General features: G+C 52.8%; 11 protein-coding genes across 11 annotated transcripts; 6 read left to right on the forward strand and 5 right to left on the reverse strand.

Moving 5' to 3' along the window:
• Nucleotides 1–3: 3 nt before the first annotated feature.
• On the reverse strand, nt 4–900 carry BDQ94DRAFT_172649 (SDR family NAD(P)-dependent oxidoreductase; the record flags this gene model as incomplete). Its single annotated transcript, XM_026772000.1, has 4 exons — nt 4–246; nt 303–550; nt 607–783; nt 840–900. The coding sequence occupies 4 exons, from the start codon at nt 898–900 to the stop codon at nt 4–6; spliced, it is 729 nt and encodes a 242-aa protein (XP_026623907.1).
• A 376-nt stretch (nt 901–1,276) lies between these two features.
• Nucleotides 1,277–2,654, reverse strand: BDQ94DRAFT_180898 (uncharacterized protein; the record flags this gene model as incomplete). Its single annotated transcript, XM_026773765.1, has 4 exons — nt 1,277–2,130; nt 2,181–2,389; nt 2,450–2,535; nt 2,603–2,654. 4 exons carry the CDS (start codon nt 2,652–2,654, stop codon nt 1,353–1,355), a joined length of 1,125 nt encoding a protein of 374 aa, XP_026623908.1. The 3' UTR covers nt 1,277–1,352.
• Nucleotides 2,655–4,442: 1,788 nt separating this feature from the next.
• BDQ94DRAFT_161068 (NAD(P)-binding protein) lies at nt 4,443–6,908 on the reverse strand (the record flags this gene model as incomplete). The annotated part of the gene is made up of 4 exons (XM_026769310.1): nt 4,443–4,505; nt 4,565–5,289; nt 6,039–6,253; nt 6,307–6,908. The coding sequence occupies 4 exons, from the start codon at nt 6,906–6,908 to the stop codon at nt 4,443–4,445; spliced, it is 1,605 nt and encodes a 534-aa protein (XP_026623909.1).
• Nucleotides 6,909–7,797: 889 nt separating this feature from the next.
• On the forward strand, nt 7,798–8,614 carry BDQ94DRAFT_180901 (glutathione S-transferase family protein; the record flags this gene model as incomplete). Its single annotated transcript, XM_026773766.1, has 1 exon — nt 7,798–8,614. One exon carries the CDS (start codon nt 7,798–7,800, stop codon nt 8,611–8,613), a length of 816 nt encoding a protein of 271 aa, XP_026623910.1.
• Nucleotides 8,615–9,103: 489 nt separating this feature from the next.
• Nucleotides 9,104–10,756, forward strand: BDQ94DRAFT_161070 (MFS transporter; the record flags this gene model as incomplete). The annotated part of the gene is made up of 4 exons (XM_026769311.1): nt 9,104–9,261; nt 9,338–10,364; nt 10,433–10,553; nt 10,614–10,756. The coding sequence occupies 4 exons, from the start codon at nt 9,104–9,106 to the stop codon at nt 10,754–10,756; spliced, it is 1,449 nt and encodes a 482-aa protein (XP_026623911.1).
• Nucleotides 10,757–11,058: 302 nt separating this feature from the next.
• BDQ94DRAFT_172655 (and other transporter-domain-containing protein) lies at nt 11,059–12,586 on the reverse strand (the record flags this gene model as incomplete). The annotated part of the gene is made up of 2 exons (XM_026772001.1): nt 11,059–11,384; nt 11,452–12,586. The coding sequence occupies 2 exons, from the start codon at nt 12,584–12,586 to the stop codon at nt 11,059–11,061; spliced, it is 1,461 nt and encodes a 486-aa protein (XP_026623912.1).
• A 718-nt stretch (nt 12,587–13,304) lies between these two features.
• Nucleotides 13,305–18,041, forward strand: BDQ94DRAFT_180911 (putative beta-glucosidase precursor). The gene is made up of 4 exons (XM_026773767.1): nt 13,305–14,749; nt 14,780–15,992; nt 16,325–16,487; nt 16,656–18,041. Exons 1-4 carry the CDS (start codon nt 13,437–13,439, stop codon nt 17,912–17,914), a joined length of 3,948 nt encoding a protein of 1,315 aa, XP_026623913.1. The 5' UTR covers nt 13,305–13,436; the 3' UTR covers nt 17,915–18,041.
• A 132-nt stretch (nt 18,042–18,173) lies between these two features.
• On the forward strand, nt 18,174–18,501 carry BDQ94DRAFT_148134 (uncharacterized protein). The gene has a single exon (XM_026767144.1). The coding sequence runs from the start codon at nt 18,180–18,182 to the stop codon at nt 18,405–18,407; it is 228 nt and encodes a 75-aa protein (XP_026623914.1). The 5' UTR covers nt 18,174–18,179; the 3' UTR covers nt 18,408–18,501.
• Nucleotides 18,502–19,651: 1,150 nt separating this feature from the next.
• Nucleotides 19,652–21,046, forward strand: BDQ94DRAFT_180915 (glycoside hydrolase superfamily). Its single transcript, XM_026773768.1, has one exon. It carries the CDS (start codon nt 19,839–19,841, stop codon nt 20,994–20,996), a length of 1,158 nt encoding a protein of 385 aa, XP_026623915.1. The 5' UTR covers nt 19,652–19,838; the 3' UTR covers nt 20,997–21,046.
• A 673-nt stretch (nt 21,047–21,719) lies between these two features.
• On the reverse strand, nt 21,720–23,206 carry BDQ94DRAFT_161074 (RGase C; the record flags this gene model as incomplete). The annotated part of the gene is made up of 3 exons (XM_026769312.1): nt 21,720–21,909; nt 21,959–22,191; nt 22,250–23,206. The coding sequence occupies 3 exons, from the start codon at nt 23,204–23,206 to the stop codon at nt 21,720–21,722; spliced, it is 1,380 nt and encodes a 459-aa protein (XP_026623916.1).
• Nucleotides 23,207–24,694: 1,488 nt separating this feature from the next.
• BDQ94DRAFT_180917 (zinc-binding alcohol dehydrogenase family protein) lies at nt 24,695–25,776 on the forward strand (the record flags this gene model as incomplete). The annotated part of the gene is made up of 2 exons (XM_026773769.1): nt 24,695–24,850; nt 24,886–25,776. 2 exons carry the CDS (start codon nt 24,695–24,697, stop codon nt 25,774–25,776), a joined length of 1,047 nt encoding a protein of 348 aa, XP_026623917.1.
• Between the last annotated feature and the right edge of the window lie 179 nt (nt 25,777–25,955).

The following is a 25,955-nucleotide window of genomic DNA, read 5'->3' on the forward strand; positions in this document are numbered from 1 at the left end:
ATCCTAGCCACCCACAATTCCACCACTGACGGAAATGACCTGTCCGGAGATCCAGCGACTCTTCTCCGAGCACAACAACAGCACTGCGTCCGCGATATCCTGCACGGTTCCCAATCGCTCCTCGACTCGGCTCATGGGAACCATTGTCTTGTTGATCTTTTCCGCCACCTGAGGCGGCAGACCATCTGTATCTACCGGACCGGGGGAAACTGTGTTGATGGTTATGCCGCCATGATTGCGACCAAGCTAGACAGCAATTAGCACAATTCCCACGTGGGTTCCTGCTGCAGAGTTCAGCGTACCTCCATTGCCATGGAAAATGTCAGCGCATCCATCGCCGCCTTTGAAGCGCTATAGACTGGCGATCCTGAAATGCCCAACTTGGACGCCACCGATCCGATGTTGATGACTCGACTGCGTGGCGGCATGTGCTTCACTGCTTCCTGGATGAGGTAGATTGGACCAAAGACATTGACAGCAAAGGTGGTCGCAAGAGCTTCGGGCGCAGCGCGGAGTACCGGTCCCGGAGTGCCAGTAGCCGCGTTGTTGACTGGTCCTCGTCAGCAAGCGTCCAAGCCAGGGAGGCGGAGGTGTACGTGGACAAACCTAGGATATCAAGCCTTCCAAAGGCATTGACTGCTGCTTGCACAAGCCTCTCTGCTTCGTCAGGTCGGGAGATGTCCGCCTGTACGGCCAGGGCCTGTCCGCCCGCCGCGGTGATGCTCTGCGCCACGGTGGCAGCGGAAGGGCCTGTGGACGGTGAGACATAGTTGAGGATAACCGCTGCACCGTGGTGGGCCAGGAGAGTGGCAATTGCGGCACCAATGCCTCTCGTTTACCAGATCCGGTAACGATGGCTACTTTGCCTTGAAGGCTGAGAGAGGAATCAGATTGGGACATTGTGAATGAGTGATGATGGTATGGAAGATGGGAGTCAAAGAGGCTGTGGGATCAATTCGCCTTTTATGCATTTCCAGCGGAGTTTTGGGCGAATGAAACAGTGCAAAAGTGAGAGGTTTTCATGCCTTCTAGCATTGTGATATTTGCCGCCATGATCCTGGAGGCTATACACGATTTCCCGATTTGGCAAACGGTCCCTGGCCCCTGCAGCTGACTCTCGCACTAAGCAGGAAGCAGTTAGTGCTTATGAGTGGATATTGAACGATTCTGATGGTTGGTCAGAACCTTTTAATCTCAAATTACTATTCCTATTTAGGTTTAGCTAGCATTACTCAATTGGGAAGATATTGGGAGTATGAAGAGATGACTCGGCAGAGGGCATCTTAGATTCATTATAATTAGATGATACACAAATAGCTTTTATATACCCGGTGACCGAAGATCACACCTAATTATTCAGTTGCTGTCACAATTGTCCGCGACTGCTGCGTCTGATACCCGGTCGTGTCGAATTCCACGCTACCACTACTGGTCTGGCTCAGGCTGCTGCTTTTCCGCAGCTCCTCGGGTTCATTCGTGACTTGAAATTGGCGGTGCTCCCAAATTTCCAACGGCTGCTCTCGAGCGATATACTCGCCAGATTCGGTTGGATCGATCGTAGACCGGCCCTGCGACTTGTCGCCAGCGCGGAACCGCGACAGATGGATGGTTGAGCCGTCCATGCGGCTGGTGTATTTGCCATGGCTGCGATCGTAGGAGGAGTGGACCAAAAATGCCCGCCAGTTGAACAGTCGGCGAAACAAGGTCCAGGTTTGAGGGATGTTGGCAACGATCACTGCCGTGGCAGCCTCGCGGACGTACCAATCCACCCATTGACCACCATATGGATTGGACAGGGAGTAGTATTTGGACAGAATGGAGCACAGAATCACAAAGGCACCCAGCGAGAAAACCGCGCACAGGGTGACCTTCTTGGCCAGACTCAGTTTCGCCTTCACCAGCAGGGGTAGCGGGATGGCCATGATCATCAAGTCGGTTGAGATATTGAGAGTGAGTACCAGAATCAAGTGATTGCGATAGACGGAACACTGAAGGTTTTTCGGCGGTACGGACCAGTATGCGGCAAAGGGACGACACCAGGCGGCAAAGAATAAGATTTCCACAATGACGAAGCTAAGGGCACAGAAGGCACCGATGATCTTGACGATTCGATGCTGCGAGAGTCCGGATCTAGAAGATAATCAGATGCCATGTTCAAATCAACCGTGAGGCGAACCTACGTCATGGTCGAGTACAACAAAAGCAGGCAAGCCTTACACCCCCAGATGGTGGCTAGCCACATCTGCTCCACCACAATGACCAGCTTGCTACCTGTGATACGATCTGGGATGGAGGAGGGATCGATGCTATTAAATTGGTCTGGGGGAATCTCGTTGGTGCCATGTTTGTGCACTTCAAGTAGGAAGACGGTCAGCAAGATGTAGAAGACCTGATATCGCTGTCAGTCATTGCGCCGTTAATTTGTTGTCAGTGTGGAGGTCATGCGTACGACAGTAAAGCACATCATCAGGTCTTCAAGTTGAAGATTGCGGGGCACTCCCATCTGCAAGGTCCGGGAGATATAGCGCAGTAGGGCTGTCACGATAGGCGATCAGCACTGATTAACATCCTGTCACGCCGTTGTTCCCTGACGATCACTTACTGACTAGCAGCACTACCGCGAACCACACCCAAGTGTTAACGCTGGAAACCATTTTGCAAAGGAAGAAATGCTTCTTTAGAGGAGTACAGGGTGTCTCCTGTCAAGGTACTGGTGTAGTACAAGGTATCCCAAGTGCCCAATTCCTATGGTTTGTTGCAGCTGAGCTGTCGACACTTGATAGAGCCAACAGGAGGACAACCAATGCCAAGCCGGCAGGGTCTAAAGCCGTTCAATGAGAGAGGTGAACTTTCATTACGTGGAGAGGGACATAGGCAACTACTGGGAGCTGTGTCTTGTTAATACTGCTGCACGAGCTCCTATGCCACTCCTGACACGCAGACCTCCGGTTTCCCGAAGCGCCCTTGAAGCCTAGGCAGGGCCCACCTGGTTCTCAAAGAGGATATTTCGCGCGTGCATACGATTGCTGGAAGGGTTTCCCTCAGGTTTCCATGCATGCTTCCATGTCTGAGGCTCCCGTGGCTCCAGGGCCGATCGCGGCGATCAATTGGGCGAGGGAAAAGAGAGATTCTGGTCCTTTGAGCTGCCTTATTCTTGGTGTCGTCCTCGGGGTGTGATCTACTGAAGGGATACGTCGTTTTTTTCCCCTAAAGTTTGATTTGCTGTAAGAGAATAGTGCCCTCTACTGGGTCCCTAACTTGGGCAGCTGAATATTGCGTGTAGTGAGGGTGTAGCTGTGCGCATAATCCTCATAGCCAAGGAAAGAGGCGTATTGACACGCTCGTGTTAATAAATCCACTCTGGGACGGGCCAACGTGTGGCACCGTTCCAAAGACACGGGATTCAGATCGGAGCCGGAAACCTTGTTGTGAAAATTCTGTCACCCCGTCCACAGTTCAGGACACGCGCGGTTTCCTATGACTGCTAAAGGGTGAAAGAATTGTTACTATGTCCATTGTATGTGGCCCGGAAATTGTCGCCGAAATAAACAGTATCGATTGGAAAAGTGGCTTAAATGCAGCGACAGTGCAGCGCGCTGCTGCTTTGGTTCCTCGAGCTCGTGTAGCTAACCCGGATTGAGTCACTTCGGGCCTCGTCCGGCGGCTGACTCCAGGGCAGCGACTGGACCAGCTGGACGAACGGGCCAACTGATACGATCCAAGGTTTCAGCCGAAAATCTTATCTCTAACCAGTCAGCGGTAGGACGTCGCAGGAATAGAAACTACCTGTTGTCGCCGTTCCATGGGTCACTACCGCCCTCATTCCGCCCTCATTCACGGGAGGCATCGCAATTTCACTAGCTTGCTTACAGACTGGCGAAAAACAAAAGTGAAGAGAAACTCCCGTACCAAGTGTGGGCGAATTTACCGCCATCGACATCTAACATCTAAGAATCCAGATGCTTTGGACGTGGTTGGTCCGTTCGGCGTGATGGAGAGATAAGTAGCTCTTTTGGGGAGCTTTGCGGCATCTGGAGTGCGCTATTGATATCACAGTTGTGCCATTGTAGGGACTGTCAATCCTGACATTCCTGGATCTTTGCAACTAGGCCTAAGCTCACGTATGGTGCCAGTTTCTATTATTCACTTTTTTCCGCCATGGCTAGATAATGGAGAAAAGTAAACTTCATAGCGCTACTCGCATGTATGAAAGGGGTCTTCAAGCATGTTTTATAGGTACCTCTATGTCCGAATTATTCTTGATTATGCTCAATATAGCACCAGATACCAAAGGCCTCCTCTGCCCATCAGCTACTACACCGTCCTGGCAGCCGTGACTACTACCTTTGGGGGCACCATAGAGCCAGGGAGCATATTAACTATCAGTCATCTATCACATAGTGGATCTCTCAACTTGTAAAGGTTCAATACCGGTCCAGAGATTACCTGATGGTAAAGCCGCCGTCTACGCGAATGTCCGCTCCGTTAATCATACCACTTGAGTCCTGTTTCGCCAATTAGAATGTAACGCAAACACTCCTCGGTCGATAGTTCAATTGCATACCTGACAGAGAAAGAGAACCGCATCCGCAACCTCGTCTGGCTGCGCAAACTTGCCCGTCGGGATCGTTTTCAAGAAAGCCTCCCGCACGTCATCCTGCCCCCAAGCCTTCTGTCCCAGAGCGGTCCAGGCCACCGTCGGAGATACGCTGTTCGCCGTAATGCCGCGGCCGCCCCATTCAGAAGCCATACTGCGCGTTAGCCCCAACAGGGCTGCCTTGGAGGCACAATAGGCTCCGTGGCGATGGAGGGCCACATGCGCGGCTTGAGAGGCCAGGTTGACGATGCGACCCGGAGGCGGCGGGTTGGGTGACGAATGAGCTACCTCAGCGGCGGACAAGTACAAGCGCGCAAAGGCCTGCGAGCACAGCATGGGGCCCAGGACATTGGTATGCAGATGCTTTAGCGTTTCTTCCGGCGGGGTGAGCTCCAAATCACTGAGCGACACATAGCCCGCCGTATTAATCAAGATACTGGGAAAGGCACGGGCAGACTGCGTCGTCGATGATGGGGTGAGAACCTCCTCCTTCAGGGTGGTGAAGACGGACTGGACAGCCTCGGGGTTTGTGATGTCGCATTCATACGTTCTGATTTCCTCGCGTGCGGGCAGCTCGCCGTAACCAGCCTCTAGCAGCTCATCGCGTCGGGCAGCCTCGAAGGGGGCATACAGAATAGCTAGGCGAGCACCTTGTTGGCGGAGCTTCTTGCCGATACTCGAGCCCAGGCCGCCTTACTCGGGGACAGGCAGTCAATACCCAGCACGGGAATGTAACGGGGGTGGAGTCAATGCCTACCTAGGCCACCGGGAAGGATGGCGAGCCGACGCGCAAAGGCCATACTGTTGTAGATCCAATGGTGGAGATATCAAGAAGTATGTAGGAAGCTAACAAGAACTTGGTATGAGGACGCACTGACAACAACAACAACGGTCAGATGGTTCCTGATACTCGTGGATTTCCCCCGCACCGGCAAACCAGGAATATGACGTCATATTGCATATGGTAAGTTGACACGGAGGCGAGGAATTGAGTGGAATTCAGTATGCCCATTGAACTGCATGACTCCTGAGTCTCTCACCACACAGGTGATGTAAAGCTGGGGAAATAGAACTTTCCCGTGTCAAAATCCCTCTGTGGAGACCCAGCCGGAAATGTGAGATGCCCCCGCGGTTTAAGAACCATCAAGCTGTGCTCGTGGACAACGTGGAATAGAGATGTGCGGAAACTAGGGTTGCAGGCATTAAACGAGTGGACAACGCTTGGATAGCGAAATGACCAGGCATGCTGGAGAGGAAAGGGGGAAGTTGGGGCTCACACCAGGCCGTTGCCTCCTAGCTGCCGGCAGGGGAAGACTACTCTAATTTACTACTAGACTGGCACCTACACGGACCGGAAATCTTTTCAACGACGCAGTTACGCGCACCAGTCAGTAGGTTAGACGGCGTACGCGGGATTGATACTCTCCCGGAAATTCCAGACCAGTATGCTGGTGGAAGGGGGAGGTGTGAGACGCCTTGATCCCCAGTATCAGGGAACTGAGACGAGCAATAGGTCTATGTGCATCTATGTCTATACGCATCGCGTGAAAAGAGTTGCCTACACCATCGTCCCATGTCATGAGTGAGATGCCAGACCGTTTCTCGCCAGTCACGACCTGCTCTCCACGATCTTGAGCACATCCTCTAATGTCTCCGCTGTATGATCCGGTTGCAGCCGTTCGCACTCCTCCACATCACCCTGGCCGTACCGACACCAGCACACCTGGGCGCCAATGTTCCTTGCGTACAGAATGTCCGTCAAGGTGTCCCCGACCATCAGCACGCGCTCCGCATCCACCCCATCGGGCGCCCCGAGGGCGTTCCAGTTCGGCCAGAGCACGTCCGTGAAGCTGGACGGATCAGGCTTGCGCTGCACGCCGGCCACACCATGACCCAGAATGAGGGAGTCTGGAAAGTACTGAAGCAGGTCGGTCTTCTCTAAGGCCGCCTTCACTGCCACCGCAGCTTTGTTGCTAATGATGGCCATGGGTTGATTCCGGTCGTGCAAGGCTTGTAGGACGTCGCGAGCGGCGGGATAGGGAGTTGTACGGGATTGGCCATGGATGGCATACAGCTCGCGGTAGGTGGGGACCCAAAGGGATTCGTCGAAGGTGGTGGGATCGGGGTGTAGACTGCGAAAGGTGTCCCCGGGAGGCGCACCGGTGGAGACAAGCGGGCGAATATCGCTGGACGAAGGCGGAGGATGGGAGGGCAGGAGGCGCTGGAAGGTCAACTGGATGGAGTACTCGATGGCATCGTAAGTGTCGAACAGGGTGCCGTCAAAGTCAAAAATGACGAGCTGATACGGCATGATGATGGTGGATGTTGATGGTGTTTTATTCTAAGTTGGTTTTGTTCTGCGAAGGTCCATTCAACTTCTTTTTCTTCTTTTTGACTCATTCCCCCAACTGCACCAGCCACCTCCGCCACTCTTGGGGGTGGCGCAGAAAGTATAAGCCACACATGGTTTGCAAATGTGCAACACGGTCGAGATTTTTCATTTATCTAAGTATCTGTCTTTGCCTTTCCTGCCATCAAGATATTCTGGGTAAACAATCAAAAGCGAGAATATTTTCAGTATCTTTCTCCAGTTCAGCGGGCCAATTGCGTAACCCTGTTCGTCATTCAGTTCAACAGTTATATATAGTCTCAGCTAGTAGCTGCACAGCCTACCTGTCGCGGAAGCCAGACAAACACATCTCTTTCATTCTTAGCAGTAAGCTTAAGGAGGATTCGAAGTTTCTCTATCATACAACTAGCATCGATCAAGCAACCGGAGAAAGGAATCTCATATATATAAAGGCCTTATGATCGCGAGGAATGCCGACTTCTAACCCGAACTGTACAACTCCAGTCCTATCTGATTGTTTTAGCCACGACCGGCCAACAGATCTCAACAAATCAGTCGGAGTCTCCATTAGTCCACTCAATTTGCCAGTTGGCTACTGATTTGTTAAACGTCTTTATGTTCATCAGGACCTCGATTCCAGCGGAAGTGGACTTGTCGTCCTCTTCTTCGTTTGTCGATCATATATAGACTTTACCAATCAACTAAAGTGATATCCTGAAGTGGGACATTCAACCTACCCTTGAAAAACAAATCTAGAATGGCCCTAGGATCTCATTACAAGAAAGTATGAGATAAGCAAAGAGGAACGAAGTCGCCGAAATGATTGCAAATTCGGCGACGGCGACCCACCATGCAGCCTGCAGCCTTCCATCCTTCCCGGCACTATATAGGGTCGGTCTTGATAGATCGAGGCCACAGAAAGTCTCCCAAGACCTCAGACAAGCAAATACAGCCTTCCATTCCTTCCGGGCCCCCAACACGGTTCCTCCAAGCAAAAACCGCAAAGACCATGCAACCCATCACTCTCTATTCGCACCCTATCGGGCCTAATCCGTGGAAGGTCGCCATCATCCTCTCTGCTCTGCACATCCCCTACGAAATGATCATGATTGACTTCACCGAGGTGAAAAAGGAGCCCTACGTGAGCCTCTGTCCCAATGGACGGCTGCCAACCATCGTGGATCCCAACAAGAACATCACCCTGTGGGAATCAGGCGCCATTGTGAACTACCTGATTGAGACCTACGATCAGAGCCACCAGCTGAGCTATGACACCTTTCCTGAACGCCACCAGCTGCAACAATGGCTGCATTTCCAAGTGTCCGGGCAAGGGCCGTACTACGGACAGCTAGGCTGGTTCCGGCGGCAGCCCGAGCAGGTGCCCCAGGCCATCGAACGCTACACGGCGGAGATCCGGCGCGTCATGAGCGTGCTAGACCAAGTGTTGACGGACCGCGAATGGCTCGTGGGCGACAAGTGCACGTATGCAGACCTCTCCTTTGTCCCCTGGCAGGATTTAGTGCCGTTGGTGGTTGGGGACCAGCGCGTGGTACAGGAATTGACCGAGCAATTTCCCCATGTGGAGGCGTGGATGCAGAGAATGAGGGCGAGACCAGAGGTACAGAAAGTGCTGAAGGAGAAGAGCGAGGCGATGGCGTCGAATTAGGGGACAGCATGTAAATACGGAGGTCGGATAAAGACCATCTCATGGCTCTAAGAATTTTAGGCTCGCCGAAATAGTGGATCCTTCCCCGGGGCCCCCCGGACAGGCAGACGCCGATTTAACCCGTCACACCAGGGCATCAACTCTTGATTAGAGCTCAAGTTAGAATGAAGTTGTTCCAATTTTACGCCGAATTGGCAATAAAGCAAATAATTCAGATAGAGAGTGTCGATGAAGCATTTCTAGATCCCGAGTACCGGACCACTCGAATTGTGGAATAATCCCTGGGGGAAGGGGTTTCAAACAGCATCGGCGAACCAAAGATCATGTCCAACAAAGCATATCAACTAGACATGCATTGAGATGATCGATAGTTGATGGGAGCCCCCACCGAAAGCATCCGACATTTCCGGACCTTGTCTTTCTATAAAGCGATCGAGTGTCGTTTTGCTTAAGATGATGAAGCAGATCAAATGCGACCGCCATAGCCATCATGCGATCCAGCAGCTCGGACATCAGTGAACCCAAGACGGTCGCTCTACCCTCATCATCACTGCCCCTATGGGATGATGATCCCGCTAATGCTCAGAACTGGGGTCGTTTCAAAAAGATTTACAATACTGCTGTGCCGTCGCTTCTGTGTCTGTTGATGTGAGTTCACGTACGCGGAGACGAAGACGCCTTCCATAGACTACTGATACTAATCCTAACATTGCAATGTTGATAGATCGTTCGCGCTGGCTATCTACTCTCCCTCCCACAGCCATGTTCAAGAGGCCTTCCACACCTCGACTACCAAATCTCTGGTGCCCTTCGCCATGTACGTCTATGGCCTGGCATTCGGGCCCATGATTGCAGCGCCCATCAGTGAGACCTACGGTCGTCGCTTCATCTACCTCGTCATGACGCCCATTGCTATGTTCTTTATCCTCGGGGCTGGTTTCGCTCACAACCTAGCTACTCTCGCTGTGTGTCGTCTGCTAGCGGGGATGTTCATCTCAGCGCCCTTGGCCGTCGGGGCGGGCACAATCATGGACGTGTGGAGTGGACAAGCTACCGGGCGCGGTGTCACCCTACTCATGACCACTGCCTTCCTGGGCCCGGCCATCGGATCGCTGATTGGGGGTTGGATCGCCCAGTACAAGGACTGGCGCTGGTCGCAGTGGACAACGCTATTTCTCGGGGCAGCCTTTTGGATCTTCAGCATGGGGGCCCAGGAGTCCTATGCCCAACCCCTGATCCGTCGCCGTGCTGCCAAGCTTGGACTTCCAGTCCCTCCCAGCCCAATTCCACCGGGTGTGGCTGGGATCCAGATGATGCTCACGGTGACTTTAGCACGACCAGTGTACATGATCTTCACCGAGCCAATTGTGAGTTTGTGCTCGATGTATTCCTCCCTTAACTTCTCTGTCTTGTTCTGTTTCCTTGCCTGTGTTCCGCTCGTTTACACCGATGTGTACGGCTTCACCCCGGGCCAATGCGGACTGGTCTTTATTGCGTTGGCCCTGGGTTGTCTGCTTGGAAGTGTCGGGCTGCTGGTGGCGGACCACTATACAATGGCGCGGCATCTCCGGCTTCATCCGGGAGGAGGAATCGCCCCGCCCCCAGAGCGCGTCTTGTGGGCTGCCATGATTGGCGGCCCGTTGATGCCAGTTGCTCTGTTTTGGTTTGCCTGGACCTCGACTAGTCATGTACACTGGATGAGCAGCATCGTCGCGATCGGTCTTTTTGGCTGCTCCAATATTATGGTATTCGTAAGTTGGCATATCCTCGTCTCACTCAACATTGAAACCCGGACGCTGACGCTATTGCCTGTCGCAAGGTATCGACTGCTCTCTACCTCACCCGGGTGTATGGGGCCAAGTTCGGAGCTTCTGCGCTGGCCGCTAATGGCTTACTGAGATACGGCATTGGCGGCTCATTTCCTCTTTTTACGGTAGCCAGTAGGTCACTCGTACAAATTCACTCCCTAGTCAGTCACTAAAAGAGCCTCGCACCTCTAGTGTACCATAACTTGGGCTATAGCTGGGCATCTAGCTTGTTGGGGTTCTTGGCCGCTGCTTTTGCACCTCTGCCTTGGTTGTTTTTCCGTCTGGGAAGTCGCATACGCGCGCACAGCGCTTACGCTGCGACCCGAATCCAGTGAATGAGTGGGGTTGTATGAAATGTTCTGAATCCTTGTTTGACAGGGTCTGCGTGGGAGTCCCGGTGTTAGGGGAAATAACTATGTCAATTAAATCGAGTGAATTCATCAATAATGAAGACAGACTGATAAAAATCATTCTCTGAATCCCATGAGTAGTTCCAAACTAATATGTGAGTCGCTCAGCTATTACTGTGCTGGCAGTTCGACGCAAAACAGTTTGCATCAATGATCTTCTTCGTGATATTGTGGTTACAATAACTATTAGCCTCTATCCATTCCCAATATCATGTTGAACCATTCATTCAGACACATTCTTCATCCACTGATGTTTTTCCATCCACGGTTTTCTCTGCATCGAATGCACCGCTCTGGCACTGATAGATCCCGAACTCACGCGGTGGCACTCGGGCGACGAACATCTCGTCAATCTCCTCCAACGAACGCCGATTGGTCTCCGGTACGAACAGCCACACAAATGCCGCCGCGACAACGGACAGTGCGCCGTAGATGAAGGCTACCTTACCCCCAATAGCGGACTGAGTGTAGGGATTCACAAAGACGATGATCAATCCGGTGCCGTACGCCGAAAACCCCGCCAGCGTAACCATCTTCTCGCGGACGGCGGTCCCTGTGGGTGGGATTTCGGCGGTGATTGCCCAGGCCAACGGACCCCATGTGCTCTGGAAGGTAAAGACAAAGCATGAGCATGACCACCACCGCGATGGAGAGGGAAGATGAGGATGTGGAGGGGGTGGTGAGGCCGCCAATGGTCAGCATACAAGATCCGAGGAGGCCGGATGCCGGGAGGAGCACGTTACGACGACCCAGGCGGTCAGCCATGAACATCCCCGTCAGATTGCCGACTATGCCGATGATATAGACAATCACCGACATTAAGAGGACCTGGCGGAATCCGACCTGTTCCAGAAAAACGGCCTGATAGTTGGCCACGAAGGAGATTCCCTGGGCCTGCTGGAAGATCTGCGCGCCCACAGCGATGAGAGTCCGACGGAAGTGGATGGGGTCTGTGAAGCAGGCCATCCAGGATCCGAGCTCCTTCTCTTGTTGTTGCTGTTGCTGCAGTGCGAGTTGTTGTTCGATGGAAATGATTTCGGCCTCAGCGGCAGCGGCATCCAGGGCATGCAGCCGGCGCAGGCTGGTGATGGCGGCAGCACGACGGCCACGGCGAAGTAGCCAGTATGGGGATTCAGGAAGGAAGGGCAGGCTCAGCCACCCCATGGCGGGAATAGCTACTTGCGCCACCACGACACTACGCCAGGCCCAGTCGCTCGGCACATGGCGACAGAGGTAGACGATAAGGGCGGCACAAAAGCCGCCTACCATCAGGAAGGCATTGTATAGACTCGTCATCATTCCTCGGAGGTGCTGAGGTGCGCACTCTCCTTGGTAGACCGGAATGACTGTCGAAGCGATGCCACCGGCGAAGTAGACGACTGCCTTGCCCACCAGGAATTGCGCGTAGCTGTCCTGGCAGGATGCTTCAATGGCGACCCCAGCAGTCACCACCGCCGACTGCAGCCAGAGACTGTTCCGTCGTCCAAATTTTTCGTTCAGTGGTGTGCCGCACACCAACCCGAGCATGACCCCTACATAGCCCAGACCCGTGCCGAGGGACTGCTGTCGATCGCTGAGGGACCAGGCCTGCTGGGCTGGGTCGTAGGAGCCAAAGACACGGGTAAATTGCGTCGAACTCATCATACTTGCCCACCAGCCCTGATCGAAGCCAAAGCCCGCGGATGAGACGGAGCCGAAGATAGCCACGACCCAGATGAGCCAGGGGACCTCCCGTGGAGGGTTGGAAGATGACATGCTTGGAAGGATGGAAGATTAAAGACAGAGCTTAGACAGGTCCCCTCGCGAGCACAGTCCTCGATTGAGGCCAGAGAATTTGCGGACTCTACTTCTATTCTACGAGAGAGGGAAATGCTATCAGCTTTAAATCACGCCAAATACGAGCAGAATCGAGCTTGACCGACAAGCAAACTCCCAGTGCTGACTTTAGCGTTTCAAAAGTCTTCCTTCACCCCAATAGGGACTTAATGGGAGGGATTATCGGGCGCGTGGTAGTGACCAGAGTCGGAGCATCTTGATGCCTCGTTAGGGCTCGTAGGAAGCGAAACAATTTCCCCGCGGGGAAGGACTCCTTGAGAGGTGGGCCATGGTCGTGGTAGGCCCGTGAGAAGACCAAGATTCCTTCGTGAGGGCGGGTCCAACACGATCCTCAGTGTCACATCCATACCAGTTAAACCCTAACCTTTGAGCCGCGGGGGATCAAGGCCTCATACCATGTCCAAGTCGGGATCTTGTCCAGGAGAGGTAATCCTGTATGGCGGGCCCAGTGGACCCGGCGGATCCGAAGCCTCCACTAATTCGGCGACTGATTCTCCACTATATCGCCGGGACTAACAGGGCATCACCTGTGAAGCATCTTCACATAGTAACATGATCGGTTTGTCACACCGGAGCACCCGAGGAGGAAATCCGGACAGAAAGTTCATATTCTTCCCCGTGGGGGCGGGAATGCAGAGTTGTAGAGATGCAGAAATGGAGTGCATGGTGACCAGAAAAGAACAATTACCCTCTCCTTCCCCCGAACTCTGCCACCAGCATCCCCAAAATCAACCATTTCTGGTTCTTCCAAACCGGTTTGCTTGCCAAAATGCCTCATGAGGAAAGAGTCTCCTCCCAAGTGCGCCACCTGCTCCAGTCCCTTACGCTGGAGGAGAAAGTGGCCCTCCTGGCGGGCAAGAACATGTGGGAAACCGTTAACATCGACCGCCTACACATCCCCAGCCTGAAGATGACGGACGGACCAGCCGGTGCCCGGGGCTCCAAGTGGACCTACGGTTCCCTGACCACCTGGATACCGTGTGGAATTTCCCTGGCTGCTACCTTTGATCCAGCGATGGTAGAGCAAGTCGGAAGGGTGTTGGGGCAGGAGGCGCGCCGAAAGGGCTGCCAGGTACTGTTGGCACCCACCATGAACCTATCGCGCTCGCCCCTAGGTGGTCGGAATTTCGAGAGTTATGGCGAAGATCCCTATCTGGTGGGAGTGATCGCTACGGCGATGATCCGAGGTATTCAGGCACACGGAGTGGGCGCATGTATGAAGCACTTTATCCTCAACGATACTGAAACGCGGCGATTCAACGTTGATCAAACCATTGATGAACGCACTTTACGTGAGGTCTACATGAAGCCGTTCACGATGGTTCTCAACGACCCGGCTAGCACGCCTTGGACGGCCATGGTTAGCTATCCCAAGATTAACGGCCTGCACGCCGACATCAGCCCACACATTCTACCCCGTCTACTGCGGCAAGAGCTGCAATTTGACCGTCTGGTCATGAGCGACTGGGGAGGGCTGAATAGTACAGCTGACAGCCTGCGCGCCACAACTGACCTCGAGATGCCGGGTCCAGCCGTCCGCCGCGGAGAACGCTTGCTGGCTGCCATCCGAGCTGGGGAGGTCGAGGTGGCCGCACTTGTCGACCCGAGTGTCCGCCGCTTCTTGCAGCTCCTGGAGCGCACAGGCCTGCTGGGAAACGCTACTGAGTCCGCCGAACACTCCGAAGAAGCTACGGATGACCCCATCTTTCACCGAATCGCGCGCGATGCGGCTCAAAGTGGGCTCGTCCTGCTCAAGAATGACAAGGGAATCCTGCCTCTCAAGCCGACCACGCTGCAGCGAGTCGCCATCATTGGGCCCAACGCTTGTCAACCCACCGCGGGCGGTGCCGGCAGCGCCGCTGTCAACCCTTTCTACGTCTCGACTCCGGAAGCCTGTCTGCGCGATGCCCTTCATGCGGCCAACTCAGAGCTGCAGGTCTCCTACGAGCCGGGGATCCCGAGCAACCTGCGTCCGCCTTTACTGGGAAAGCTCCTGACTGTCCCAGACGGGTCCCGGAAGGGCTGGCAGGTCAGCTTCTTTGAGGGTCATGCGCTGGAGGGACCAGTGGTAGCGTCCAGTATGTGGGACGACTCGCTCGTCTATCTATTTAGTGATGGTGATGTCCCGGCCGTTTTGGACGACCGGCCATACTCCTACCGTGCCACCGGGGTGGTCACTCCGCAAGAGTCGGGTCGCTATACCTGGAGCCTGGCGAACACCGGGAAAGCCAAGCTATTCCTTAATGACGAGTTGTTAATCGACAACACGGAGTGGACCGGTCTGACGGGCGGATTTCTGGGCTGCTCCAGCGCAGATAAGACAGCCAGCGTGTATCTGGAAGCGGGCCGCGCCTACCAGCTGCGGGTGGACAACGTGGTCACGCTGCCAGTGGTAGAGGCGTTCGACAACACGCTATTCCCGCGGATCTCCGGGCTCCGGGTTGGCCTGGCCTTGGAGCAAAATGAGCCGGAAATGCTGGCGCAGGCCGTGGCGGCCGCCCGGCAGGCCGATGTGGCGGTGGTGGTGGTGGGCCACAACAAGGATTCGGAGGGCGAAGGAGGCGACCGCGCAACGATGCAGCTTCCCGGTCGCACGGATGAGCTGGTCGCCGCTGTCTGTGCCGCGAATCCCAACACCGTCGTGGTCGTGCAGTCGGCCAGCGCCGTGGCCATGCCGTGGGTCGATGCTGCCTCGGGGCTGGTGATGGCCTGGTATCAGGGGCAGGAAAACGGGCATGCCCTGGCGGCCGCCCTGCTCGGCGACTGCGACTTCAGCGGTCGACTCCCGATTACCTTCCCTCGACGGCTCGAAGACCATGGCTCCAACGCCTGGTTCCCGGGAGAGGCTGCGCAGGACCGCAACACCTTTGGGGAAGGGGTGCGCGTCGGGTATCGCCATTTCGATGCCCAAGGGATCCCTGCCCTCTGGCCCTTTGGCTTTGGTCTTTCGTATACGCAGTTTCAGCTGACCAACATTCGTGTCTGCGGTCGCGTGGAGGGGCGTTCCCCGGAGTCTCAGCCTGTGTTGATCCAGGCGCGCGTTTGCAATGTCGGAGGCCGCGACGGGCAAGAGGTGGTCCAGGTATATGTAGCGCCGTCAGCCGGGATCCGGGAGGCTGGGGAGATGAGCTTCCCCAAGTCTCTGGCGGGCTTCTGTAAAATTTCTGTACCGGCGGGAGATTCGCGCGAAGTGTCGATCCCCATCTGGGGATCCGAGTTGAGCTGGTACGATGCTCAGGTGACGCAGTGGCGATTGGATGCGGGCAAGTATGCCTGCTGGGTTGGTCGAAGTAGCAGCCACATTGATGCGGAATTGGAGATTGAGGTGGCAGAGGGAGAAGACAACAGACAGGGAACACTAGAGTAGTTATCTGAAGCTAGTGAATGACAAGTATTTTACATAAACGTGAATAATGGCCATTGTAGACAATATGAATGTCTACTAGGTTTTGTAGTCATCGGAGGAATGAATATCCGGCAGTCTCTGATCACTACTAAGCGGTTGCTAACACTAACGTTAACCAAACTAACTATTTAATTAGTAGTTACTAATTGGCTGCATGGGAGTTTCCCCCGTCAGCATCAGCAATTGCTTCTTGCCCCCCCCCTCATCATTATTTTTATCCGACATATAAACCTCTACCACCAAAACTATAGCATCCCTCCCATTGTATCTTGTCATCGTCCATGGATCTTACCGCCCCCGTGGCCTGTTTAGGCTGCCGAGAAAAACATCTCAAATGCGACGGCAATCTGGCTGGCTGTGCTCGCTGCCAGTCCTTGGGGCTCACCTGCCGCTTCGTGCCCTCCCGTCGTGGTCGTAAGTGTCGCCCAGCAGCAGCAGCAGTTCCCCACGACACCGCCAGCCTGCCCACCCTTAACTCCAATTCACTACCGCTGGATCCCGTTTCTTTCTCGTCAGGTCCTTTCGGGCAGTACCACAGCCTGGAATACCCACAGCATGCGGGCTCCATGGATTGCGATCAAGGGCTGCAGCTGATCTCTCTGTATTATCTCCACTTTCACCAAGCCCATCCGTTCCTGGCCCCCATGCAACTTCTGCTGGAGTCGGAGCCGCCCGCGTTCCTGCTAGACATTATAGAGTTTATCAGCCTTCATTACTTGTCCCCGCAGCTGTTTCAGGATAGCAGCGAGTCTCTCGGTCTGGCCGTGCAGGCTGCGGAACTGACCATCGAAAAGGTGCAGGCCTTGCTGCTCCTCACCATTGTACATCACGGGCGACAGCAGGCCCATGAGGCCCGCTCATGTCTGGGACAGGCCCTGCAGGGTGCACTGGACCTGGGCTTGCACCGTCGGGAGACCTCGGACGCCATCCGTGTGGATGCTCCCTTTCAGGCTGAGAGTCTGCGGCGCACCTGGTGGGAGATCGTCGTGATCGATGTGCTGCTGGCGGCTGTCCAGGTCGATGGGGTTTTGCAGTTCCACATGGAAGAAACACCCACCACGCCTCTTCCCGGTGATCCCAGTCAGTATCAGGCGAGCGACGTCATCTCCGACCCCAACCCTTTTCCGTCCACTTTGGCGGATTTGGAACAAAACGGTCTGTTCTGCGGTGATGTGGAATTCTCCCCAGGCGCTTACCGCGTCGAGGCTGCTTTGCTGCTTCGCAATTGCCTCCGAGCCGGTCAGACGCACGTCAGTGAGGAGGCACTAAACATATTGAACGCGGCCAACGTCGCCTGGTTCCATCGACTGCCACCACGCCGACGGTGCATGCTTCAACTCAACGGCGTGCAGGATGAGCTGATGACACAGGCGATGATGTTGATGCACTGCGCCACCATCTATTTGCACTTCCCACGCTCCTGTCTGCTCGCATTCCTGCCCGTCACAGGCCAGGTCATGTGCTCATCCCCGGCCTTGTTTGTCACCACGACCCTGGACCCGCAAGTGCACACCCACAGGGTTATTGAGGGGTCTGTCAGACTATCTCAGCTAGCTGCCTTGTCCACCTCTGTCGTTAATCATACTCCTTTCTTTGCCTGCACCCTGGTCCTCAGTTCCGTCATCCAAGTTGCCGCCATGTTCAGCGAGAGCCTGCATTCCTCTGGGACGAGCCAGCGACAATACCTGGCTCTCAACCTTGGTGTTCTCAAGTCCATGGGACAAACCTGGCCCATTGCTGCTGCTGCTACGCAACGAGTGCGTCAAGCCATGATCGAGGTCCACAACGCGATCCCACGAGATGTTAATGCGTTGCTTGAGGAAGTTAGCCCTCCTGCCTGACATACAGGCATACAGTAGGTCAATAGCTGTTGTTGCCAAGCATGTAAAAAGCCGTTTGCTTCCATATCGAAGGCGGATGACCCTGTTGTCGCTGTGCGTGCGTCTTACTGCACATGATCTGGTGCTCTTGGACACTGTTCATATTCTATGCCTACGCCATCATGAATAGAGCCCGAGTGGATGAGCAAGGCGCCATTCGTGCTCCGTCATCGCCCCACAAACCGCATTGCCAAGATCTAACCGACTATCAGCTGTACGTGCACTCATGGGGCGCAACCTCCTTCGAAATCACTCGACCCCGCTCCCAGGGGTAAAGCCTCCCCAACGGGAACAGAACCTACATGTGAGCTCAATTTGTGACCAAGAACCACCGGGGCGTCCGCGGAGTCTTCACGGTGAGAAACACAGGAGTGGACGGGTATTGGCGAGGAAGGCCAAGGCGGAGCGCCCGGTCGATGGGCGTGGAATGAAACAGATGGCAGTAAATATGTAGGCCTGGGCTTACCTTGTCAATCGAAAAGGCCTGTCCAAGGATCCTAGCGCTGCCTGCTGAGCCAGTCAGGTTGGTTGCTGGTTCTCCCGTCGCACGGACATGCAGACATTCCGACTGCTCTCTGAACGGCAGTCTGTCTTTGACGAATAATAATATGCGAATGAAAATAATTCTGCCTAGAAGGTGAGATGATGTGATATTAGACAGTCTCATTCATTGAAGAGCGCCACACATCCAGTAGCCCATTCATCGTCGCGTATTCGCTAGAGACATTCGAGATCGACAGACTTTCCGTTGCCCATAAATGGTTTCATTGGTGTCGGTAGGAAAAGGGAACGAACATTATGAATACTATCAGAGCGTTGTGTACGAGGTTCTAGCATCCCAGACTGGTCTTTAATCCGACCAAGCGTTTACGCGGCGGCTAAGTGTAGGGAGAAAAGCCCGGCGTACGGATGGAACGCCATACAGCCAAACACACGTCGCGAAACCAACCGAGTGATCCGGATCCCGTTAACCAAGACAGGATACCTTACCGTGCAACCCATGCACACATATGCTACGTGGACTAAGATGAGGATCATCTTCGACTGCATGCGGGATCCTTCTTCGGCTCCACTGCAGATCCGCATCAGACCCTGAGTTGGAAGCTTAGCACTCGGTGCCCGCGGGGTCCGTCGCGGCAAATGCCTCATCAAAGTTGTTGGGCAATCGTACTTCTGATGATTCCGTGCATAGCTCTGCGTTTCCAAACTGCATCAGAATATATCCATAAAGTGTATTTCCATTCAATACAGACAGTACGCAATTCAGGATAATTTCCCCCGACTACGAAACCACATCCAATTCGAACGATCCTCGGACCCGGCAACTGGTACACCCTTTTGCTGAAAGGCGCCTGTCGTAGGAGGTAGTAGGGGGGTGTTTTGAGAACTAGCCAGACTCAGAGGGGCAAGAACCAAGGTTACTGCCATTGCCAAGCTCCATCAGCCTTGCTGGTCTCATTGGCGATCCTTTGAAGTGACCTCGATTTCTCCATGTCCGTGTGTTTCGGGATGTGGAGGAATATGCAGGCAGCTGACCGTGGAAAGGCCTTTATGGAGAAATATACATCGGTTAAAACTAAATAATCAACGTTCATCTATTTTTCGGCAAAGTGATAGCCCGAGCCTTTACGGTTTCATATACCCCGTAGCGACGATGGGAAGCAAAGGTGTCTCATGTAGAGAACCTCGGTGGTCTTCCACAAACATACACGGAGAAGCTTCCGTGTTGTCACCATTACGGTAATTGAAGATCAGCTATAGAACATCGCGATGGAGGACTTATAGAAGACACCATGTCCCGTTTACAATAAGCACCATCGTCATTATCAATTACCTCTCGAGTTCATCGTTTGTCTAAGGTATCCTCACTCAGAACGCGGAAACAATGGTCAAGCTACTTCCTACCTTCGTGCTCCAAGCTGGCTTCGCTCTCGCAGCAGCGGAGTATCTCAACTGGACTACTTACATCGCCAACGGTGTGAACCTGGGCGGGTGGCTCGAGCAAGAAAGCACCATCGATACTACTTGGTGGGCTAAATATTCCAAGGGTGCGGACGATGAATGGGGCCTTTGTGTGAATCAAGGCTCCCAGTGTGGTCCTATTCTCGAGCGAAGATATGCGACCTATATCACCACCTCGGATATCGATACGTTGGCGAACGCCGGAGTGAACACTTTGCGTATCCCCACCACATATGCTGCTTGGGTCAAAGTGCCCGGGTCCCAGCTGTACTCTGGGAACCAGGTATCCTTCCTGAACAACATTGCAACATATGCTATCACTAGGCATTCCATGCATATCATCATCGATGTACACTCCTTACCAGGTGGAGTGAACGGTATGGCGTTCGGGGAGGCAACAGGGCACTATGGATGGTTCAACAACCAAACTGCGATGGATTATTCCCTTCAGGCTATCGACTCCGTCATTGCCTATATTCAAAACTCCAGCCATCCTGAATCTTATACTATTGAGCCTATCAACGAGCCCGTCGACAATAAAGATATGTCAGCATTCGGGAGTCCAGAAGCATTGTCCGATGAAGGCGCAGCTTGGGTTTTGAAGTACATTCAGGCAGTACTGGACAAGGTTGAGGTGATCAGCCCGGATATACCGGTCATGTTCCAAGGCAGTTTCCGAGGCGAGGAGTACTGGTCACCAAACTTCTCTACATCCGCTAACCTGGTATTCGATGTGCACAACTATTATTTTGCCGGACGAGGAGCAACCGGTCAGAATATTACGAACTACATCTGTGCCGATGCAAAGAATGGAGCCGGTGATGGCAAATTTCCCGTATTTGTCGGCGAATGGTCGATCCAGGCACAGTACAATAACTCCTTTGCTGACAGAGATGAAGCTCTCAACACCGGGCTCTATGCTTTCGCGAAAGATTCCCAGGGGAGTGCCTATTGGAATGCCAAGTTTTCGGGGAATGCAACCGTCGACGGCCAAGGTACACAGGCTGACTACTGGAATTACATGACTTGGATTGACAATGACATGATCCATCCGGACGAAGCTTCTGGGGTGTGTGCTTAGATGTGATTTCTGAATACGGGAGAAAAGGGCAGTGATCTAGCCTCATCGAGAAGTCATTATGATCCAACGAGGTTGTCAAAATGTCAGAACCATTATCGCGGTGGCGATTGACTTTTGCGCTCTTTGGCTTTTTGTTGTGCACGAAGAACAGATTTGATTCCGAAATAAGCCATAGTTGAATAGGGCTATAAAGAAGCTTAAAGTAACCAATGCCTGCTTCTTCGGCTTGAGCGTAAGAAACATATATCGATTGATAAACTTATTGAAATTCAATGCTAGTTCGACTATTAGTCTTTTCGGACATGTTACCCATGTGACCCGTTGTCTGGTTGTTAAACGTTACCAGTGCCTTAAATTGTCAGGACCGTGGAAGAGCTTGGTGCGAATCTACATTAATCCGCACCAACATGCGGACTCTCTACTTCTTCAATGTCATACAAGCTGCCATACAGGCCTGTAATATAAGCTGCAGCGGAAGGGGAATCCTGATGATGTCTACTGTCATTCGAATGATGGGATAGTTTGTATAGTTCCTTGATATAGGCTGGCTTTAACTCAAGCCCATTTTCAATGATACATCTTCTATTAGAAATACACATTATTTTCCCTGGGTTCCATTAACCTTGAGTAACAGCTGCTTTCACCAGACGTTTTGAATGAGGCTTGTATATGACCCGCCTGACAAGATGCTGTAGACAAATCATCTACTAGCACACAAGTGACTCAATGGTGTCGTTGATGATGTGAAACGGGAAATGCTGACGGGAGGCCACCCGCACCCTGTAGATGTAGGAGTGTTGAGATGGGAGTAGCACCAGGGTAGAAACTTGTCGGCATGGGAGGAATAGTAAAAGGGCTCGTTGATGGCAGATTAGAGGTGAAGTCAGCTGCCATGGTTGGCGCAGCATAAGACCTATCTTCCTGTTAGCAATTTCTGTGGATAAAATGGACAAGTCACGTACGGGGTGGCAGTTATAGTCTGTTTGCTGGTAAAGGTCTTCAAATCTTTTGTTCCCTCTGCACTAGAGAGACAGGCCCCATCTCCATAGGCGTTCTCGCACTGCCAAACCACATAGTTGCTGTCGTTGGCCCACAGGTTCACGTTTTCGATGGTAATATCGTAGCACGGGACGTCGGAGTCACATTGTAGGCGGATGACTGGGCGTGAGGCGCTCACGGAATCTCCGTGCCAGTTCTATATAACAAAGCAAATTAGGATATCTTAAGACATTGAAATATTATCGTGTACTCACTCGGAATGTGAGGTTGGACACTTGAACTCCTACGGATCCTCGATCATCTCCCCAGGCCTCGTCTATGGCCAGCGGGTACGGACCGCCGTGGACTATGACATTCTCCCAGATGATATTTTTGACAATCCCATCTCCATTGTTGGTTTTTAGAAAGCACGCATCTGCTTGGTTCATGTAGAGATTGCGGTAGTGAATGTCGGAAATGTTGGTGCCCGTGCCTAAGGATCCAATCGCGGTCCCACCACTGAGATTGCAGTAGATGTTCTCAATCAGATAATTGTGCGCCGGAGACTTGACGGTGACACATTCATCGCCGTTGCTCACTTCAATGTCATGGAACCACATGTTCTCTCCCCATACGTCGATAGCATCTGTCGCTCCCACAGATGTCACGCCGCGGATCAAGATGTTATATACCTCCCCACTGGTGACCGTATCGAAAACAATGTAGTAGGAAGGCGAATCAATGAGTGCGAATCCATGCACCGAGAAATTGTTAACCTCTTGGATGCGCAGGAGTCTCTCGCCGTAGGTGTCATTCTGCAGATATTCGTAACCAAAGCCCTGAATGGCCCCGCGGGAATTGCCGCTAAAAAATTCGAAGTCATTGCAGCCACGGATCAGGATCATCTGGTACGAGCCGCGGTGTCCGCGCATAATCACACCGTCTAGCTGAATTGCAGAGGACTGGCCGTGCTTGAGTTCAACGTCCTCGGCCAGCGAGTAGTTACCGGGTGGGATGTAGACCAGTCCCCCCACGGAACAGTTTCCCCAGGCATCAAGTAGAGCCTGCGATACATCCGTTTTACCATCTGCGACAGCCCCGTAATCGATGATATTGCAGGTCTGGTTTCTGGCTTTGGTGCTGTAGTCCACTAGCGGACCAACGGGGCCGGAGAGTTGCGCCCCTGCCAGAGTGACCAAGGACAGAGTCAACGGTAGAATGCTGGCGCGCATGGTGTTGTCTGAATGTCAAAGAACTATTAGGGGCAGGTACTGATATCTTTATATCCCAATGGAATTCCAGCATGGGCTAATGGTAACATCGTGGCGAGCAATCAGTGCATAAGCCCACATACAATCAAGGGGTCCGAAGCGCTTGGCGGTGACGATCGCACCCTGACTGGAAAGGCCTGCGCGTCAGATTGATTAAGGGTCGGCGCCAGGCGCGGGCGTTGACGAACCAAGTGGAGAATGACGGGGAAGAGGAAGTAAGCGAGCAGAACAGCATATGAGTTTGCCGAAGTAGTGAAACCCGTTGTTATAGCCATCCCTGACCCTATGTGCAAGGCCCCAACTCCTCAATGACGTGTCCTTGAAAAGCTTTCTTTCCGCTTTCGGGGTGATTTACGGTTTAAGGCACTCGTCTTCCTTTTCCTAAGGATGTGCCGGAGTCCATTTGAAAAAATTTCCGATCAGGCCACTCATCCCCTTGTCTATCAACCGTATCAACCATGGTGATGTGATTTGAACATCGATATAGCCGCGGGACGATAGTATATGGCAGTTGTATTTTGATATGATGATTGTAAGATACCACGGTGCAGCAGGGGGGATTGTATGAGAAAAGCTTTTCAAGTCACCGCTCTGCATTTCCCACAAGTCAAACACACTAGTGAGCTTTGCGGAACGAATATGGCACCAAATCTTAGTGCTGTTACCATCAAGGCATTCTCTATTAGTGTAAAGCATATACCTATCCTTGTTCTAGTGAACATAGAGGGGTGGTGACATGGCGAAGATGGAACCCATGGGTGAACCTCAAGTTCTGGTAATAGTCTCTATATGTCAAGGACTGTCGTGCTTTCACTGCTATAAGGTCTGTATCAATAATTCAAACAAGGTTGTAGTTCACGTTATTACAATCTCAAGTGATCTTGAGTATCTCAGTCAACATTTCTCCTCGTCATCTTTGTCAATTAAACACTTGACAAGTTGTATGAACCACTAGTACAGTAGTACGACTGGAATGTGTACCCCTGTGGGGTTTTTATAGGAACTATCAGTTTCTGGTTATTGCAGCATTAATCTAGAACGTGTGGGGACCCCGCTACACTATTGGTGCTTGTTCATTCCGTCATTGGTAACACAGACTTGTACTATCACGAACATGCACCATTATATACTAGACTATTACTGCTGGCGCAGGATATCAAACTCGTCCTCTGATTCCAAGACAACCAGATAACCATGATAATGCTTCATCCATACCGACGCTATACAATATAAGTATCTTCAAGGGAGAAGTCCTAATTGGAATGTAGTAAAGGATTATAAACGTAAATCACGTGATTACGTCGTGCAACCATCGGGCCGGCAATTGGATCGGTAATTAATCATTTCCATCTTTAGTTCACGTCACGAGTCAGGGGATTTCCAGATTCTTAAGCGAAGCCTCATTCTCTGGCCAGTTTTGATTTTTCTTCAACCTGACTGCATGAAAATATGTCGAACCAAGCAGGCTGGATCAAAGCCCCTCATGGGCAAGTTCAGGTCGAGACTGTAGAGCAATGGGTACCTGGCCGTGGGGAACTCTTGGTTCGGGTTGAAGCAGCGAGCTTTAACCCTATTGACGCCAAAATTCAGAGGTACTGTGCTCAAGTACCCGCCAGCTGGCAGTCGAACTAAAATCCCAGGTTGGACTTATTCCAATCTCATTACCCCTCATCCTCGGATTCACCTTTGCGGGAACGGTAGTCTCTACAGGGCCCGAGACAAATTCCGTGCAACCTGGCGACCGGGTGGTGGTGGCTCGCTGGGGCCAGCAAGCAGGCGAGGATCCCCGATTCGGGGCCCTCCAGAGGTATGCACTGGCACTCGAGCAAAACACCCTGCGACTAGAACCCGAGACCACATTTGCCGATTCCGCCAGTTTGATCGCAAATCTGGCGACCGTGGTCTCCGCCCTCACCATCTACATGGGCCTCTCCAAGCCACCAGTCGCCGGCACGACACCACCCTTAGGAAAGAAAATCCTCATCTACGGTGGTTCATCAGCGGTTGGGGGCCTCGCGGTGCAATATGCGAGCGATGCTGGGTATGAAGTTGTCACTACCTCGTCTGCGGCCAACAGATCCTTGGTGGAGAAACGCAACCCAACGCATATCATCGATCACAGCTGCCCGGACGAGGACGTGATCCGCGAAATCCGGGAGAATGGGCCTTACGAGGGGATTTTCGAGGCAATAGGCTCCACCTCAACAACCAAACGCATGGTGGCATTGTTGCGCGAAACAGGAGGCCGATTCTTCTCAACCAGCCCTTCCCCTGGGGATGAGGCCATCCCTACAGGCGTAGAGAAGGTATGGGCGGGATATTCTGAGACCCTCGTATCTGAGGCTGCCAATCGAGAATTGCGTACATGGTACATGGAAGCGTATTTACCGGCTGCACTGAAGAAAGGCACGATGTGGCCCAATCCGGCATTGTGGCTCCAAGGGGGGCTTGGCTCCGCCCAGAAGGCGTTAGACCTCCTGTTTGAAGGTCATATCAGCGGCCGAAAGGTTCTTATCAACCCACAAGAATGAAAAAGCTGTGGTTCTGGAATCCCGTTATCGAATTCTTGTCATGCTGAATATATAAGAGGAATTTTGATGCCAATGGCTTTATTGGGTCCACGCACATGCTACATGCTCTACTCTACTCTGATAACTGGAAAAAATAAATCATGGAATTAGAGAAAACGTGTAAAGATTTATCCCATGTA

Source organism: Aspergillus welwitschiae, assembly GCF_003344945.1.
Source record: "Aspergillus welwitschiae strain CBS 139.54b unplaced genomic scaffold BDQ94scaffold_27, whole genome shotgun sequence".
Classification (NCBI taxonomy): Eukaryota; Fungi; Ascomycota; class Eurotiomycetes; order Eurotiales; family Aspergillaceae; genus Aspergillus; species Aspergillus welwitschiae.

Excerpts from the sequence above, each read along its gene's own strand:
- BDQ94DRAFT_180915 (XM_026773768.1), top strand. The coding sequence starts at position 19,839 with ATGGTCAAGCTACTTCCTACCTTCGTGCTCCAAGCTGGCTTCGCTCTC.
- BDQ94DRAFT_148134 (XM_026767144.1), top strand. The coding sequence starts at position 18,180 with ATGGGGCGCAACCTCCTTCGAAATCACTCGACCCCGCTCCCAGGGGTA.
- BDQ94DRAFT_180911 (XM_026773767.1), top strand. The coding sequence starts at position 13,437 with ATGCCTCATGAGGAAAGAGTCTCCTCCCAAGTGCGCCACCTGCTCCAG. Across the intron at positions 15,993-16,324 it reads ATGCGGAATTGGAGATTGAG|CATCCCTCCCATTGTATCTT; the intron begins GTGGCAGAGGGA and ends CCAAAACTATAG. Across the intron at positions 16,488-16,655 it reads CGTGCCCTCCCGTCGTGGTC|GGCTGCAGCTGATCTCTCTG; the intron begins GTAAGTGTCGCC and ends ATTGCGATCAAG.